Genomic DNA, 15,510 nt, shown 5'->3' on the forward strand with positions numbered 1-15,510 from the left:
AATAACAGAATAACAACAGCTTCATTAGAAAATTATTTATGATGTACAGTTAATTCCGAGTTATGTATTGAAACAGAACTGGAAAATAGATATTTAATTTGGAAATTAATGAAAATGAACAATTATAAAAATTAAGTTCATATAGTCTTTTGGTTGCTACTTTCAGGGATCACCACAGCAGCTTGTCCTCTCTCATGGCTGAACAACCTTCTCTGTGTGTCCTCTTTCACTACATCCACGAGTCTTCTCTGTGCTTGCCACCACTCAAAAACATTTCCACATAGAAGACGACACACGAAAATTTTGCTGAAGTTCTTCCGTCCCAGGCGGGGTTTCACTCTTTGGTTTATGCCTTTTCTGTTAAAATTTAAAGCAGTTAACTTCAGAGACTCGTACAGTGAAAAACAATGTAAAAACTATATTGTTAAATTCCAAACATCGATAAGGTGAAACCTTGTGTGGTTTTGACTCATTTTAACTGTTCTTACTTGATTGCTCCTGTGTGAAGGTGATATAGGAGTACACCAAGCTCCCAGCAATGCTGTGGGAAACAAAGATGAGAAAATGTGCTCCTGTATTTTTTTTTTTAATCGAGTATGGGACTTTTTCCTATCACAGACATTCTAAAACATGGGCAGAGCTTCCAGTTTGGAAAAATGAAGTAAAGGTGGAAGTGGCTTAAACCTGTATTCTATCTGAAGGCCACCTAACAGCTTTCTTCCTTGACCACTCTAATGAACACTTTCCTGATGAGTTTATGGCTCAGTCGCTGGGTCATACTAAAGTGGGAAAAAAATCAAGTCTGTTTTATAAATATTGGTCATAACATGTTGTTAAAAATTAGGATATGAAATTAGGACAGTTTCTAACAGGATTATCTGTGGTGACAAATCGTTTATTCAGTTGATTTTATTTATATAAATATAACTGGTTTCACGGTGCACCCACCCCACATCATGACACCAAAAAGCATTCACCTTCGAAGTCAAACTTGTGCTTTTTGATTGTGGTGGTAAGCTACAACTTGTACTTTTTGGGCAAATCTGTATCTGTTTTCGATTTGTGTCATCATTTTCTCAAGTTTCACTAACACTTGGCAGTTAGTTGGAAAGTGTCTGCAGACAAGTTGACAAACTATTCCAAACTACTGGCGATCTACTGGCTATCAAAGCAATCACAAGGAGGTTTTTGGTGCAGCACCCTCTTTGCAACTGATTTCATTGGCAACAGCCAGCAGTCTTCAGAAACTAATTGCCAGCTAGCTGGGGACTACACCGGGACACAGTTTTTAGGGGTTTGCCATCCAATCTCTAGCCCTCTTAGCCTTTGAGAATGAAGTCTGAGCTCCTTCCTCCACCCATGTCTGCTATGCTTCTGCAAGCCACTTTGCAACCCTCTTCAGCTCCTCTCTTTGCTGCATCTGAATGAATCAAAGCCCTATCTGGTGTTCAGTGAAGTTTACTGCCGATCTCCTCTCATACGTTTTCCACTTATGTCTGGACATACAAGGAAGCCCCAGAACAAAAATATCTCGATCATCTTTGAACTACACTGGTCCTAAATCAGCTCAACAGTTCAGCTGTTGAATCTGTCTTACCTGATGTTCAGACCTATAAAGTTAGTCCAGGTGAATATGTAGTCCCCTCCAAACACCATTCCAATGTATGTCACGAGGATATTCTGTGGATGTCGCAGGGAAAGTCACTGCACATGTACGCACTACACATCAAACTGTGAGCGTGAGCCAGCCTGAGATGACTCACCTTAATACAGCCAATGATGGAGGTGGTGAGTGCGGAGTTGTACTGTGTGCACAGCATGATGGAGTACATCAAAATAAATCTGTGCAATGAAGCGAAGCAGAGTTAGACGAAAAGACCAAAGTGGGCAATCATGGAATAAACAATGACGATTAGGCGTCTACTTTACCCCATGACACAGGAGAGCACAAACTGCACAGCAAACATGTGATCAGACCAACCATTATACTCCAGCCCCTGTACCCGAACACCCACGCACACACACACACACAGCACTGATTATCTGAGCTCTCTGACTCTTAAGTCTTACAAACCAATCAGTGTTTGAAAACTTACCATTTGCAAGTCCCCTGAGTAGTAAGCGTACGCCAGAGTGGGGAAAATCATTATCAAAGCATTGTAATAAAGAAGACCATATTTGCCCAGCTCCTGTGTGGATGGGAGAAGATGACCCTTTAAAGTCTTCATGACAAACAGCCAGTATATATACAGGGAGTGCAGAATTATTAGGCAAGTTGTATTTTTGAGGAATAATTTTATTATTGAACAACAACCATGTTCTCAATGAACCCAAAAAACTCATTAATATCAAAGCTGAATGTTTTTGGAAGTAGTTTTTAGTTTGTTTTTAGTTTTAGCTATTTTAGGGGGATATCTGTGTGTGCAGGTGACTATTACTGTGCATAATTATTAGGCAACTAAACAAAAAACAAATATATACCCATTCCAATTATTTATTTTTACCAGTGAAACCAATATAACATCTCCACATTCACAAATATACATTTCTGACATTCAAAAACAAAACAAAAACAAATCAGCGACCAATATAGCCACCTTTCTTTGCAAGGACACTCAAAAGCCTGCCATCCATGGATTCTGTCAGTGTTTTGATCTGTTCACCATCAACATTGCGTGCAGCAGCAACCACAGCCTCCCAGACACTGTTCAGAGAGGTGTACTGTTTTCCCTCCTTGTAAATCTCACATTTGATGATGGACCACAGGTTCTCAATGGGGTTCGGATCAGGTGAACAAGGAGGCCATGTCATTAGTTTTTCTTCTTTTATACCCTTTCTTGCCAGCCACGCTGTGGAGTACTTGGACGCGTGTGATGGAGCATTGTCCTGCATGAAAATCATGTTTTTCTTGAAGGATGCAGACTTCTTCCTGTACCACTGCTTGAAGAAGGTGTCTTCCAGAAACTGGCAGTAGGACTGGGAGTTGAGCTTGACTCCATCCTCAACCCGAAAAGGCCCCACAAGCTCATCTTTGATGATACCAGCCCAAACCAGTACTCCACCTCCACCTTGCTGGCGTCTGAGTCGGACTGGAGCTCTCTGCCCTTTACCAATCCAGCCACGGGCCCATCCATCTGGCCCATCAAGACTCACTCTCATTTCATCAGTCCATAAAACCTTAGAAAAATCAGTCTTGAGATATTTCTTGGCCCAGTCTTGACGTTTCAGCTTGTGTGTCTTGTTCAGTGGTGGTCGTCTTTCAGCCTTTCTTACCTTGGCCATGTCTCTGAGTATTGCACACCTTGTGCTTTTGGGCACTCCAGTGATGTTGCAGCTCTGAAATATGGCCAAACTGGTGGCAAGTGGCATCTTGGCAGCTGCACGCTTGACTTTTCTCAGTTCATGGGCAGTTATTTTGCGCCTTGGTTTTTCCACACGCTTCTTGCGACCCTGTTGACTATTTTGAATGAAACGCTTGATTGTTCGATGATCACGCTTCAGAAGCTTTGCAATTTTGAGACTGCTGCATCCCTCTGCAAGATATCTCACTATTTTTGACTTTTCTGAGCCTGTCAAGTCCTTCTTTTGACCCATTTTGCCAAAGGAAAGGAAGTTGCCTAATAATTATGCACACCTGATATAGGGTGTTGATGTCATTAGACCACACCCCTTCTCATTACAGAGATGCACATCACCTAATATGCTTAATTGGTAGTAGGCTTTCGAGCCTATACAGCTTGGAGTAAGACAACATGCATGAAGAGGATGATGTGGACAAAATACTCATTTGCCTAATAATTCTGCACTCCCTGTACTGTGTGACCTGCTGCTCTGCTCACCTTGGAGTCCAGCTTCTGCTTCACATATGCCCCACTGGCTGCTGTCAGAACATTATTCAGCATTATGAATATGTATCCTTCCAGATCAAAAGCTAAGTCGGCGCTACAAAGCAAAAAACGCCAGAGAACGTGGCAAAGAATCACACACGTGCCTCTTCATAAAGCCCAAAGCGGATGGCGGTGTCTGTGTATGTGACCGTCTCACCTGGCCGCGATGAAAGCACCAAAGAGCATGGTGAACACCGTCATTTTAATGGAGGTAGAAAAGGTCTTTCTGTGAGGAACGTAGACAGGTGGCAGTGTTAAAATCAGTTATTTATGGAGAAAAATCTGAGAGAAAAAAAATTATTTTCTTACTTTAGCAAGAATCCCTCAAACACCATGGTAAGAAAAATACTGAACCTCCTCAGCACAGTAAACATGGGTAAACTGAGGCAGAAAAATACAAGCTGTTAAGTTTGGCAAGTCACATTTGGGACGCTGTGTCTCGTGTCATGTTCTATGAAGTTCTCACTTGAGGCGCTGGGTCCCAAACAGTCCTGATATTTGATTCCCGACATACAACAGTGGCAGCGGGAACATCTGGAAAGACAGGGTATGTGTGAAATGCGATGACCAGTTCTTCATCTTTTGATTTTCAGCTTTATAAATCCCCACCTCACCTTGCGTGGAATACTCGAATCCAAATCTGGAAATGAGATAACTCCCAACATCTTCCCAATCCTCAGAACTACAACCGTAGCCAGCATCTGCAAAGGAAAGGGGGGCACGGCACATCAGACGGTGCTACCACATAAACAGAAAACAGCTTTAAAGAGATGCTTACTTGGCCAATTCCAACGCATGTTGATGACGGGAATCTGTAAAACAAGACGACACATGACTCAGTCATATGAATGATGCTTTAACTGACATTCCATTACAGATGATATGAGGATGAGAAGCTTCATTTCCTGGAAGTTGTCCACTTTTTTGGAGGACTTTCTGGTTTTGGATGCATGCTTTCATCTTGTTTTTGCCCAACTCTGACCCTCACACATATTGAGATTCATAAGAGGTTTGACGTGTTACGCATTTGTAGTGGGGCAGAGGTTACGTCAAAGGTGCGTGTCCTGTGGTACCTAAAGTTTCACCTGGACCCATTTCTCTGACAGTTTTCAGATGTCCAGCTTCGTTTATCTGACACCCCTTCTTCTTCTTCTTCTTGTTGATAACGGTGTAAAACTGGTCAAACGTGCCCCACCAATCAGCAGCTAACTTAGACTTTGCACCTTTACCTGTAGTTTGTGAGGACGCTTTTGTTGACGACGACGATGAGAAACGAGCTGACTCCGTAAAAGACCGCCGCTAACAGCTTCAGCAGCACCACTGAGGTATCCCCGGATGTTTGTCTTTCGGTTGTGGAGGATGTTCCCTCAGACGACAAGCTCTTTTGGCCGGGCTCACCCCGACGTTTGACGTGCGCCGCCATCAGAGGGGTCGACAAAGTTTGTTTAAAAAAAAAAGGAACTCCAATAGGTCTTCCCGCGCATGCGTGAAAGACTGTGCTCGGTAATCCCGTCGGCGAAGAAGGAAATGGAAAGGAGGGAAACATCCCAATGTTTAAGACTCTTTGAAAAATGTTTTAATTCAGCTATGTCTATCTTAATTGACCTAAATAAAAGCTGGTTTAACTTCTATGTGCAGGCATGACTTCCACAAAATAGCGTCTTAATTTTATGCTGTAGTAACACACCTAGCTACAACCAAAAAAGCTAACCACCTTCATAACCAGGATTTGTTAAAGTGCCAGCCACACGGGCAAGAAAAATGACAGTAAACCCCTTCTTTTTCGCCTCAGGTGTGTAGCATCAGGCTACTTGTTTTGCCGCTTTCCCCTAATCCTTGTAATCCCTACAAATTTGACTTTTTAAACGACTTTCTTTCACTCCAGCCTAGACAGGCCCTGAATAAACTACAACCTCATGTTTGCAACATGGAAGGTTTTGTGCCATGAAGTAATTTCCAGAATTTGTATGTTTGAGACCTCATATATTTACTTTAAATGGTAAACAGACTGTAGTGAATAGGATTTATGAAGGGGTTATATATATAATATAATTACCTGTTTTGCAAGTATCTTTATGACTGCGTTGCGTTCTTATCCTTTTTGGTCCCTTAAAAGTATCTCTATAACATCTATAATATCCATTTGTTACAATGTTGCTGCTCTCTTTGGCCTGATCTCTTTTTTAAAAGGCATTTTTAACAGTAATGAAATGTTTTACCCGGATAAATGAAGGATATATACAACAGTCACTTTGCCAAAAACTGATTTCAGCTTCTACCTTGAGACAGGAGTGTTATTTCCAGCTCAAAATGACTCCATATTATCCATGACAGATATGTCTGACAGATTACAGGCTAACAAGTCATTTACAACAGTTGAAATTCCCATAAAAACAACACCCTGTTTCTTTCACTCTAGCCTAAATGAGGAACTGGCACTGAATAAACTACCGAAAACAGCACATCTGTGAATGCATTTAAAGGAGCCACTGACAGACCAGACGTAACACCTCTAAAGCATTTTTATTAGAACAGGGATGTTTGCAGAGAAAGTTTTAATGTCATGTGGCTCAAACGGTCCTACGAGGAAAACTGCTCCAGCCTGTTGTATCAGCGCGTCGCCAGCAAGTCTTTGCAGAGTGCGACAAGTAAAGCTTTAAAAATTCACTCCATCAGGTCTTCGGTGTGACACCCCCACCCCACCCCACCCCAGCCTGCACCCACCCCAACCCACACACCTGCTTTTATTAAAAGAAAAAAAAACTAAAATGCTTGCTGGAAAATGCTGAGACAGGCAGCTGAGAGCACCTTTAACTCACATTTTACATTCTGTAGCTTGTTCCACAATGACCGCTGACATTTCTTTCAGACAAATTATGCATCGATGCTTGTTCACAGATTAAAATAAAAATAAGATTACAAAAAAATCCAAAAACAAAATAAAACATCAAATATGGTTTAAAGTAAAAGGGAAGAAAAACAATCTTCGGAGGAATTGGTGCTAATAAAACCAAGTGCTTTGAGATCTGAAAGACAGTACAGATACTCTAAAAGAGCGAGATATGTTCATGGTCTAGCTACGCTATCATTCTCACCTACATTTCAACAATCACTTCATAAAAGACATTAAGAACTACTTCAGGCGACAACTTGCACTCTCCTGTTTGAGAACGCCAAGTTCAGCAGAGAAAATGCTTCAATCCTAAGCAACTAGCTGTCATAAATCACACGCACGCTCTCACGCTTTGCTGCAAAGAACACACACTCACACAAACACACGCCCGCACGCATATTCTTAACAAAACAAAAAACAAAAACAATATTTGCTTAGTGGTCCTGAAATTACAAGTTGTATAGCCTGTATGACCTAAGAGGACCAGCCTAAAGATACATTGGGCCCCGGTACACCCTTGGAAAAAAAAAAAAAGACATAAGTGGGTAGCACTTCTGGATCAGGGGATGTGAAACACTACTAACCACTGGTCCACCAAAAAAAGAGGCAAACTATCAAAACAAAACAAAAAACAATGAGAAGAGGCATCAACTTTCACTGCACGACAAGCAGAAAAATACCAAGCTTTAGTAGAAGTCACATTTAACCTGGTTACCCATCCTCAACTTATGCCTCACAAAGGGATGGATAGTCAGGATCCAAGTAATTACACTTTAAATGCATGTTAAGCCGTACTTCAGACATCTAGTACAAGTACAAGGTTCTAATGTAGTGTAGTGCTACCACATCAGCGTGTATTACTGGGAGGGCCAAAAAATACACTCCAGTACAAAGCCTTTTCTAAAGATGACCCCATAATACTGAGCTGAAGTCGTTACGGGGAGAAGAGGAATACACACACTTCAATCTAATTGCAGAAATGCAGAAATTCAAGCAGCACAAAAAATATCAATGAAGTATGCGTAATCTCTGGGGGAAAAAAAGAAAAAAAGTATGAAAACATCCCTGCTTTCATGTTCCTAAATACAAAACTTCAGTGTAACAAGAGGTCCTTTTCTGCCCTTTTTTTTGTCTTTTAGTCTCCTTTAAAACAGGTAAAATTTAAGTCCTTGGGTGATGTGAGTGGTATGGGATGACAGTCTTTTTGTGTCATTTTTTTTTTTTTCTCTGTTTTTCTTATATACTTGAAGATGTGGTAAGCATGCAAGCCTCGTAGAGGAGGGGCCCGGAAGGGCTGATGGGTGGGCTGGTGGTGAAAGAGGGAGCCTTTTTAGGCCAGGGCTGGGAAGGCCTCAGGATCATCCACATTGGGGACTGACACTCCACTAGCCTGGTGGGAACAAGCAGACAAGAACCAGGACAACGTTAGGACGGCTTGAAATGAAGCTGGTTTACATGCAGTTCCTCCACTGGCCACTTGAGGCTGACTCCAAAAGTGAGTCAATCCCTATACTCGCATGTTAAAATGCAGAACTTCACTGAAGAAAAGCATTTACAGCCTGCTACAAAAACAGTTTCATCTCTGTAACCAATAACCCCCATCATTACTCCTTCTATAACATACCCATTAAAGCTGTTTAAATACTCATAAATAATGCAGTTTTAGGGCCACTTTGAGTGACAGGCAGATGCCTACACAGGTGTCTGTGGCTACTATTATACCTAGGAGGCTTCACCTCTATTAATTAAAGTCACTGAACTGTATCACTGTGTGTCTGTAGGGCTCGGGCCTACAGACACACCGTACTTTTGATTGTACGGTTAACAATCAAAAGTCCAAGGATGCTGATCTGGTGTGTGAATCTATCAAGTTTGTAAGTGTTAGCTGGAAAAACAACAGAGCGTATTATCTCTCAATCAAACTAAACAACAGCAAAAAGATCTCAACTCGCATAATGCAAAATTTTAGGTTTTAAAAAATGGAACGACCCAACCCAGAGACAAGTTGGGTGGAGTAGCTACATCGTTTAATCTACGAATTCTGGGCTGTGGGTTGGTGATAGCTGAGGCACATGGTGTATAAAAAGTCAGCAGTGTCCTGCAGACTCAATAACCGTGTGACCTTCACAACATGTGTTTCTATGGATGAGCAGCTGGCGTAGGTGTAAAGTGAAGGAGGCAGTGCTCCTATCAATGGAGTGTATGTAAATTGTCTTTATATGCGGTCAGCTGTAGTGCTGAATCCATCAGTCACTTCTGTAGCTCCCTTCAGTTACAGGGAGCTTGTTAGTGTCTTAAAGCTTACTTTTGATTTTTGGGCTCAAAACTAAGTTTTTCACTTTACAAGAGGCTTTTGACACTTCTGCTGGGACTGTACCTGGATTTGTACATATTATAAACATGTATATTTATGATTTTGTCTGCATAGAGGAAAATATTTGGAACTCCTCTAAGACATTTTATCCATAGCATAACATTTTTTTTCAGCTTTTAACCAGTTTTGTTAATTAATTCAAGCATAATCCACATTTCTGCTCAAATAGTCAAAAACAAACAAGAAACAGTATAGATGTGTCAAAGAGGATAACACTGACTTATTGTCTTTACTAAGCTAGTAAATACATGGAGATTAAATGAAGTTCTAACAACTATAGCGTATACTTAGATGTACACATACACACACTCTGTGATACAGACCGGGTGTAGCTTTGCCAAAAAATATCTTAGACTGACTAACATTCGCCTGAAACCCATTATTAATATGAATGTCAAATTTATTGACAATGAAAAAAAAGAAAAGAAAGGAAAAAGCAGGTGCTTTATTCAAATTTAGACACCAGTATTTAGGACAATTCCCCTGCCTGACTGACATGAGGTCAGTAACTGAGTTTTGCGTGGTGGAGCATGTGTTCAGTGCTCTGTTATTACAGGGTCTTAGTGATCCACAGCAGGTTTTTCCAACTCAGTGATTTTACAGCCGGTTCAGTCAGAGAGCCAACTCTTTTGTGCAGGACACTAAACCTTTGTTGTCGGCAGTGATGGCAGCTGGTTTTTTTTGCCATTACCTTTTCGGAACGTCCTCCCCCGCGTGCCGTCCTGCTGCCTCCCCCGCCGCGGCCTCCCCTCCCACCACGTGCGCCCCCACGCCCGCGACCGGGGCGGCCAAGGTCTCCGAAGTTGATCTCCAGCTGAGATGTGATGTCGTTGGCTGGTTTGCGGAAATGGTGGTCACTGGACTCGTCAGCGGCGGCCTGCTGATAAAGAACCGTAGATGGCCATCACGCTAGATGTCAACTGTGCTTGGATCAGAAATGCAGCGCTCCATCAGTGAGCTCTGCTTCTTACCATGCCTTCAGCTTCAATGTCTTCACAGTATTTTAAAAAGGTATCGCCACTGAGTCGCAGCTAACACTGAACATTTTTCATGGGCTGAGTGAATGAAAAAACAAGTGTGAGTAATGCAGGTACCTTGTGGTAGAGATTGTGCGATTCTGCTTCTGTCTCTGCGGTGTCGATCAAAGCCCCAACAGGTCTCTGGAAATTGAACAAACCACAGAGTTATTTTTAGACAGCAGAGTGACCACCAACCAAACAGCCTGAGCATGTTTACCTGACACTAACCACACACATCACAGCAAGCCTGTCACTATTGCCTATTTAAATGCAGTTACTAACGGAACACAAGGATACATGCTGTCCACGTTAAACATGGTTAAGGAAGACTAACATAAATATCTATATCAGCTGTGACCTGTCAGCCCACAGTGTCTACAGCCAGATTTCTGTCACACACACACACTCTGCTGTGTTTGCTTCGGATTACTCCTAACCCCCCACCCAATCTTGTGGCTTGTCACGTGCTCCATAATGTTGTGCTGTGGACATTTATGTGCTTTTTTGTTTCCTGTTCTCATGCTGTCCTCCCAGGAGCCCAGCATGAGTAGAGGTCTCTTTTTTTCCTCTTGTACTTTCCCATTGTAGTGTATATTTCAGTGTTTTTTTTCTGTAACGCTACTGATCTCCGACCTGTATCCCCATGTGATGTCTGTGTTGTGTGTGTAAGGTCGGGGGTGGGGGTGGGGGGGTGTCCCATTTCACTGCAGGGCAACCTGCACGTGGCGAATAAAGCCTTGATTGATTGATTGATTGACTGACTTCAAAGTAAACAACTGGAATAATCACAATAAACTTAAAATCATCAGCGTGCAAGTTGAAGCTACCTGAGCCTGACTAGATCTGATGCAGAACAGTCAATTACTGAATGACTGTTCAGAATGTATTGATGTGCAACTCTAGCCTCAACAGATGGCAGCAGCCCTGTCTCTCTGTGCGGCAGAAAATGTAACCAATCATGGTGGAAAGTAAGACAAATGACAGCCAGGATGATTGTGCATGACTCTGATGGAGAAAATAACCTGTTTTATGCAGGTGGCGTCAGAGCACCACGTAACCACACTTTGCACATGCATGTGGACATCAACCTGCATGTAATGAAGGCTGCACTTGCCAAGCTAATCTAATAATGTGTGTGCAATGCTACACATTTCAGAAAAGCAACTTTGTGACACATCCAAACTAACTAGCTGAAGCTCCACACAAGACCTTCTTACAGCAGCCGTCCTTGGCTTTTCACGTTTCTCGTTTGTACAATCTCACCACATCTCATCGGCTTTACTGCTGGTGATGCACGGTGGTTAGTAACCTGCGTTGTTTAAAGACGGTTGGCAAGGAGCTTCTACCTGCATCACCGCCCAAGCTGACAGTACTAGGGTATTACATCCTATCAAGCACCAGTAAAAACCAAGGGAAAACAGTCTATATAATGGGGTTTGCAGACAAAAAAAGTCTCTTTACTTTGTAATAACTTAATGACTGTTTCAACATGCACAAAAGCAATATGTTCCAGTTATTATATAAACTGATTAACAGTTTCCAATGGCTTTTAAATATATGCGCAATAGTTTTTGACTTGTAAATTAGTCCCCAGGAACATCCCAAGTGTAGATGGCAAAGGTCTTTTTCAGGGAGCCAAAGGACTAAAACTTAAAGGTCTAAGCTGCGGGCGAGAAAAGCTTTCAGCACACCACACTCACGTCTTCGCTCTTGGACTTGTGCAGCACATATCCTTTCTTCCACTGGCTGTCGGCTCCCTCGTTGGGCTTGCGGATGTTGAACTCCACCTTGGTGCGCTCCTTGTCCTGCATGGCCTTCCACTCGTCCAGGGTCATCTCTTTGGGGCCTTCATTTTTCACCTCTTCGACCTCGTTCTCTCTGCAATGCCAGGAACACACAACACTGTGGGAACTCGCCAATCCTCTTACCTCTATACATGCCCTCTAATCCTGAGGCCAAAAGGTCAGAGGCAGCGTTTAACAAAATCGCCCTTGTTGCGTCACAACAGCAGTGCAAACGCTAACGGAAACGCAATGTGACAACTTATTAACTTTGCACACGGGGATCCTTTTCCATCCAAACATCCAACATCCATCCAACACAAGGACACAGGATTCTCACTTGTTCTCGGAGCCAGCAGGCGCGTTTTCCTCGCCCTCTGGGGTCGTCTCAGGGGGAGCGGTTTGTTCAGCCTCACTGGGAACAAAGATGCACAACCTCTGTATGAGTAATGGTAAGCTACCTCTAGCTGAAACATTAACTGTCTGAGCCTCTTCATAAAGGAAACAGCGACACTCCAAGCTTAAAGCGAACAGGGAAACATCCCAAGACATCCTTAAACTGCAGCATCCTGTGATATGACAAAACCAGAAGCACTTCAAAAGAGAGAGAGAGTGCACACAGTCTGTAAAAATATCACATGCGCCTCATTATCCTGCTGACAGCGGCGCTCCGACAAACAGGCCATGTGTCTGTTTGGGGAAACTCACCTCACTTCGTCCTTCACGTTGCCCCAGTTGTGCGAGCCGCTTCCGCCGCGCTTCTCCTCGCTCTTCGGATTGCTGCAGCGAAAACAGAAAGGGAAGACGGCCAACGGTGTATGAGTTCTCTTAAATTCTCTCGGACCACAGTGAGGGGCTCTTCTCATTAAGGGAAGTGCTGATTACAGCCTGAGACAACATAAAGAACCACTTTCTTGAGATGCTGTTCCCCCTGGACTCTCACAGAACCCATATAGTCAGGAGCTGCTGGGTCTAGGATTCTAGTAGAGCAGCTTTGCATGATCAAAATAATCTCTTTTTGTAATCTTATACAGGGCCTTGATAAAGCCCTTCAGTTGATTATCCTATCAAAACTATATTTTAGCCCCTCCCCCTTTAAACTAGCTTTCTTCTGATTGGCTGCCCCTCATAAACAGAAGGAGTGAACAGCAGTGTGCCTGACACATCCTATGTTTCTGACATCATACATAGCAAAGACTGGAAAAAATAAGCGCTTGTTTATTTATCTTTGAGCTCAGAGATTACCGGCGTGTATGCTGATCTCATTATTAGAAACTGTACGCATATTTAGTATAAACATCTATTGTTGTAACAGTATTTACATGACAAAATAGGAAAATAATATAAAGCAAAATAGCTTTCATGCACTGGTAGGCGATGTCTACTCATGACCTCAGCTCAGCGCATACTTACGATTTGTCATTGCTGCTGTGTCTGTCGAAGTCTCGTTTGCCACGGGAGTCAAAGCCGTCGCCTCGGCCCATGCCCCGCCCTCTTCCACCACGCCCGCCCCGGCCGCCACCACGCCCTCTCGGGGGCCTGTCTCCAGAAGGCCTGGTGTACAGAAACAGATACAATTTAAAACACGAGGATGAACGTGATGTTAAGAGAAACATGCACTCCATCAACAACAGTTGCAAGCTCTCAAACCCTGCACAGGTCTTGTCAATGCGCCTACATCTGCACCAGCTGGCATGTTTTAAATAAGCCCTCCATCCCTCTCATCATTGCTGCTCACTTTTCCACAGTAAACTCTCCAGCCCCCTCGGGTTTGTCCTCAGCAGGTTTCTCAAAGCGGCGCTCACGGGGTGGTCTTCGGTCCGGCCTCTTGTCTCCAGGTCGCCCTTCACCCTGCGCGCCCTGGTGCTGGGAACCAGACTGGCCCTGCTGGTCTGCTCTTCTTCCCACCCGCCTGATACCTGCAAATCAAAGGAGCACAAGCTGAATTTATGCTCAGCTGTGTTGTTTAGATTTTAGACCTTGTGTGTGTGTGTGTGTGTGTGTGTGTGTGTGTGTGTGTGTGTGTGTGTGTAGGAAAATGCTAAACAAAACGAGAAAACAACAAATGCATCACCTGATGTGTGGTCTCCCATCATCTCCTTTCAGCAGTACACACAATGAGAACTTAATGTAACTGCACTGAAGATGGCTCTATTTACTTGCTTTGGATGAATTCAATTAAGACCAATACACTCTAATAAGATTAGTTAGGGATAATAACAAGAGCAGCGCTCTGTCTAGTCTTCCCAGCACAGGTGATGCCTTTTCCTTTCTCCCCACATTTGCTTTACAAAGCCAGAAGCTGCTAATAGAGCTGTATCCTCCACACAGAAACCCAACACTGCACCTTCCTGTCAAACGCTAGCAGAAACCATTTCTGCAACACAGGCTCGCCAGTCTGCACCTCGCTGCTGGCTTTAACCCGCTCTGGTTCGGTACGTGTTCAAGTCCAGCTACATTCCGTCTGCGAGGCTTTATTTTTAGTCTGTCCTCTAATAACAGCAGCACAGGGTCCATATTGACCTCACGCTGTGTCTCGCTCAGCCGAGTCGAGCTAACGTGGCTAACGGGAGCTGCACATGACAGTTGCTACGAAAAGCATAAATAAACATGCATCGCTCATTAGCGAGAGAAGCAGGTGCATTGTTTCCCTTCCTTTCTTTTTCATTACCTTCTTTCTTCAGGGGGACTGGCGCCTGGGTCTCCTCCTTTTTGTCCAGCAGAGGGTTCTTTCTGTCCTTCTGTGACTCCTTCTTCGGCTGCTTAGCGGCTTGAGCCGCGGTCTTGGTGGAAGCAGCGGCGGCCCCCTCCTTCTTCTTGTTTTCGGCAGCCTTCAGGATCTCGAAAGGGTCGGACTCATCGTCCAATAACTGGTCGAACCGGTTGGTCACGACACAGCCGAAGCCTTCTTGCAGTTGTCCGGGCATGATGGCGCCCCTTCAACGGGATTCACCTCCGATTCTACGAGGCTTGATGCGACCAGTTCGCTGGATGCTGCCACAAGATGGCTGGGAGAGCTGCCCCTTCTCTTCCGGTGCGAGCATCATCCGGGACATCGTGCAGCGCACACCAATGTGTGCACGCGTCGGCTGCAATGTTTTTATTTACATTACGTAACGCTACGCTCATGTCCTCCGCGAGTAATCCGCATTTCTGAGAAGGTGTCACATGCATAGAAGTTACAGGTACTGATGAAAGTAACTTTATAACTGCAGACTTCATGCAGACTAAACACAAGGCCTTAACTGTGCCCACTTATACCTGGATACATCTGTATGTGCAGCAGCACCTCATCCTGATGCTACTGACAGGCACATCATCAGATTAAGTCGGATTTGCCAGTTTATAAATAATAAAAATAATAAGGGTGGTGTGGTTAGGGCCAACAGGGACATGCTGAGTAACATATTCAGCAGAATCAGCTCTTTAGGTTCACTGAGAAAGCTGTCACACGGGTTGAACAAAAATATCGAGGAAATATCTCCAGGCATTAAATGTTGGCCCAGTTTTTTTGTTGTTGTTTTTTAAAGTGTGCTGAGGTTTGTCCTGGAGTGTC

The 15,510-nt window shown here is 43.6% G+C and overlaps 2 protein-coding genes across 5 annotated transcripts; both read right to left on the reverse strand.

Moving 5' to 3' along the window:
• Positions 1-20: 20 nt before the first annotated feature.
• Positions 21-6,297, reverse strand: LOC146367280 (solute carrier family 35 member D2-like protein). 3 transcript variants are annotated; one of them, XM_084911499.1, is made up of 13 exons: positions 5,117-6,297; positions 4,666-4,699; positions 4,502-4,588; positions 4,354-4,421; positions 4,197-4,268; positions 4,045-4,113; positions 3,840-3,942; positions 2,097-2,189; positions 1,930-1,997; positions 1,764-1,842; positions 1,598-1,680; positions 489-541; positions 21-357 (listed from the first exon to the last, which is right to left on the reverse strand). In XM_084911499.1, the coding sequence occupies exons 1-13, from the start codon at positions 5,431-5,433 to the stop codon at positions 347-349; spliced, it is 1,137 nt and encodes a 378-aa protein (XP_084767625.1). In that variant the 5' UTR covers positions 5,434-6,297; the 3' UTR covers positions 21-346. The 3 variants fall into 3 exon arrangements, 2 of the variants coding, with proteins under 2 accessions (XP_084767625.1, XP_084767624.1); XM_084911498.1 differs by having other exon boundaries at positions 454-541; XR_014797526.1 differs by lacking the exons at positions 21-357; positions 1,930-1,997 and having other exon boundaries at positions 523-541.
• A 94-nt stretch (positions 6,298-6,391) lies between these two features.
• serbp1b (SERPINE1 mRNA binding protein 1b) lies at positions 6,392-15,002 on the reverse strand. Of its 2 annotated transcripts, none has more exons than XM_084911497.1 (9): positions 14,626-15,002; positions 13,693-13,873; positions 13,368-13,508; positions 12,663-12,734; positions 12,295-12,369; positions 11,874-12,051; positions 10,249-10,314; positions 9,846-10,031; positions 6,392-8,170 (listed from the first exon to the last, which is right to left on the reverse strand). In XM_084911497.1, the coding sequence occupies exons 1-9, from the start codon at positions 14,879-14,881 to the stop codon at positions 8,111-8,113; spliced, it is 1,215 nt and encodes a 404-aa protein (XP_084767623.1). In that variant the 5' UTR covers positions 14,882-15,002; the 3' UTR covers positions 6,392-8,110. The 2 variants fall into 2 exon arrangements, with proteins under 2 accessions (XP_084767623.1, XP_084767621.1); XM_084911495.1 differs by having other exon boundaries at positions 9,846-10,034; positions 14,626-15,000.
• Positions 15,003-15,510: the final 508 nt, after the last annotated feature.

Source organism: Perissodus microlepis, chromosome 18 (assembly GCF_051167445.1).
Source record: "Perissodus microlepis isolate ML-2025 ecotype Zambia chromosome 18, ASM5116744v1, whole genome shotgun sequence".
In the NCBI taxonomy this organism is placed as follows: domain Eukaryota; kingdom Metazoa; phylum Chordata; class Actinopteri; order Cichliformes; family Cichlidae; genus Perissodus; species Perissodus microlepis.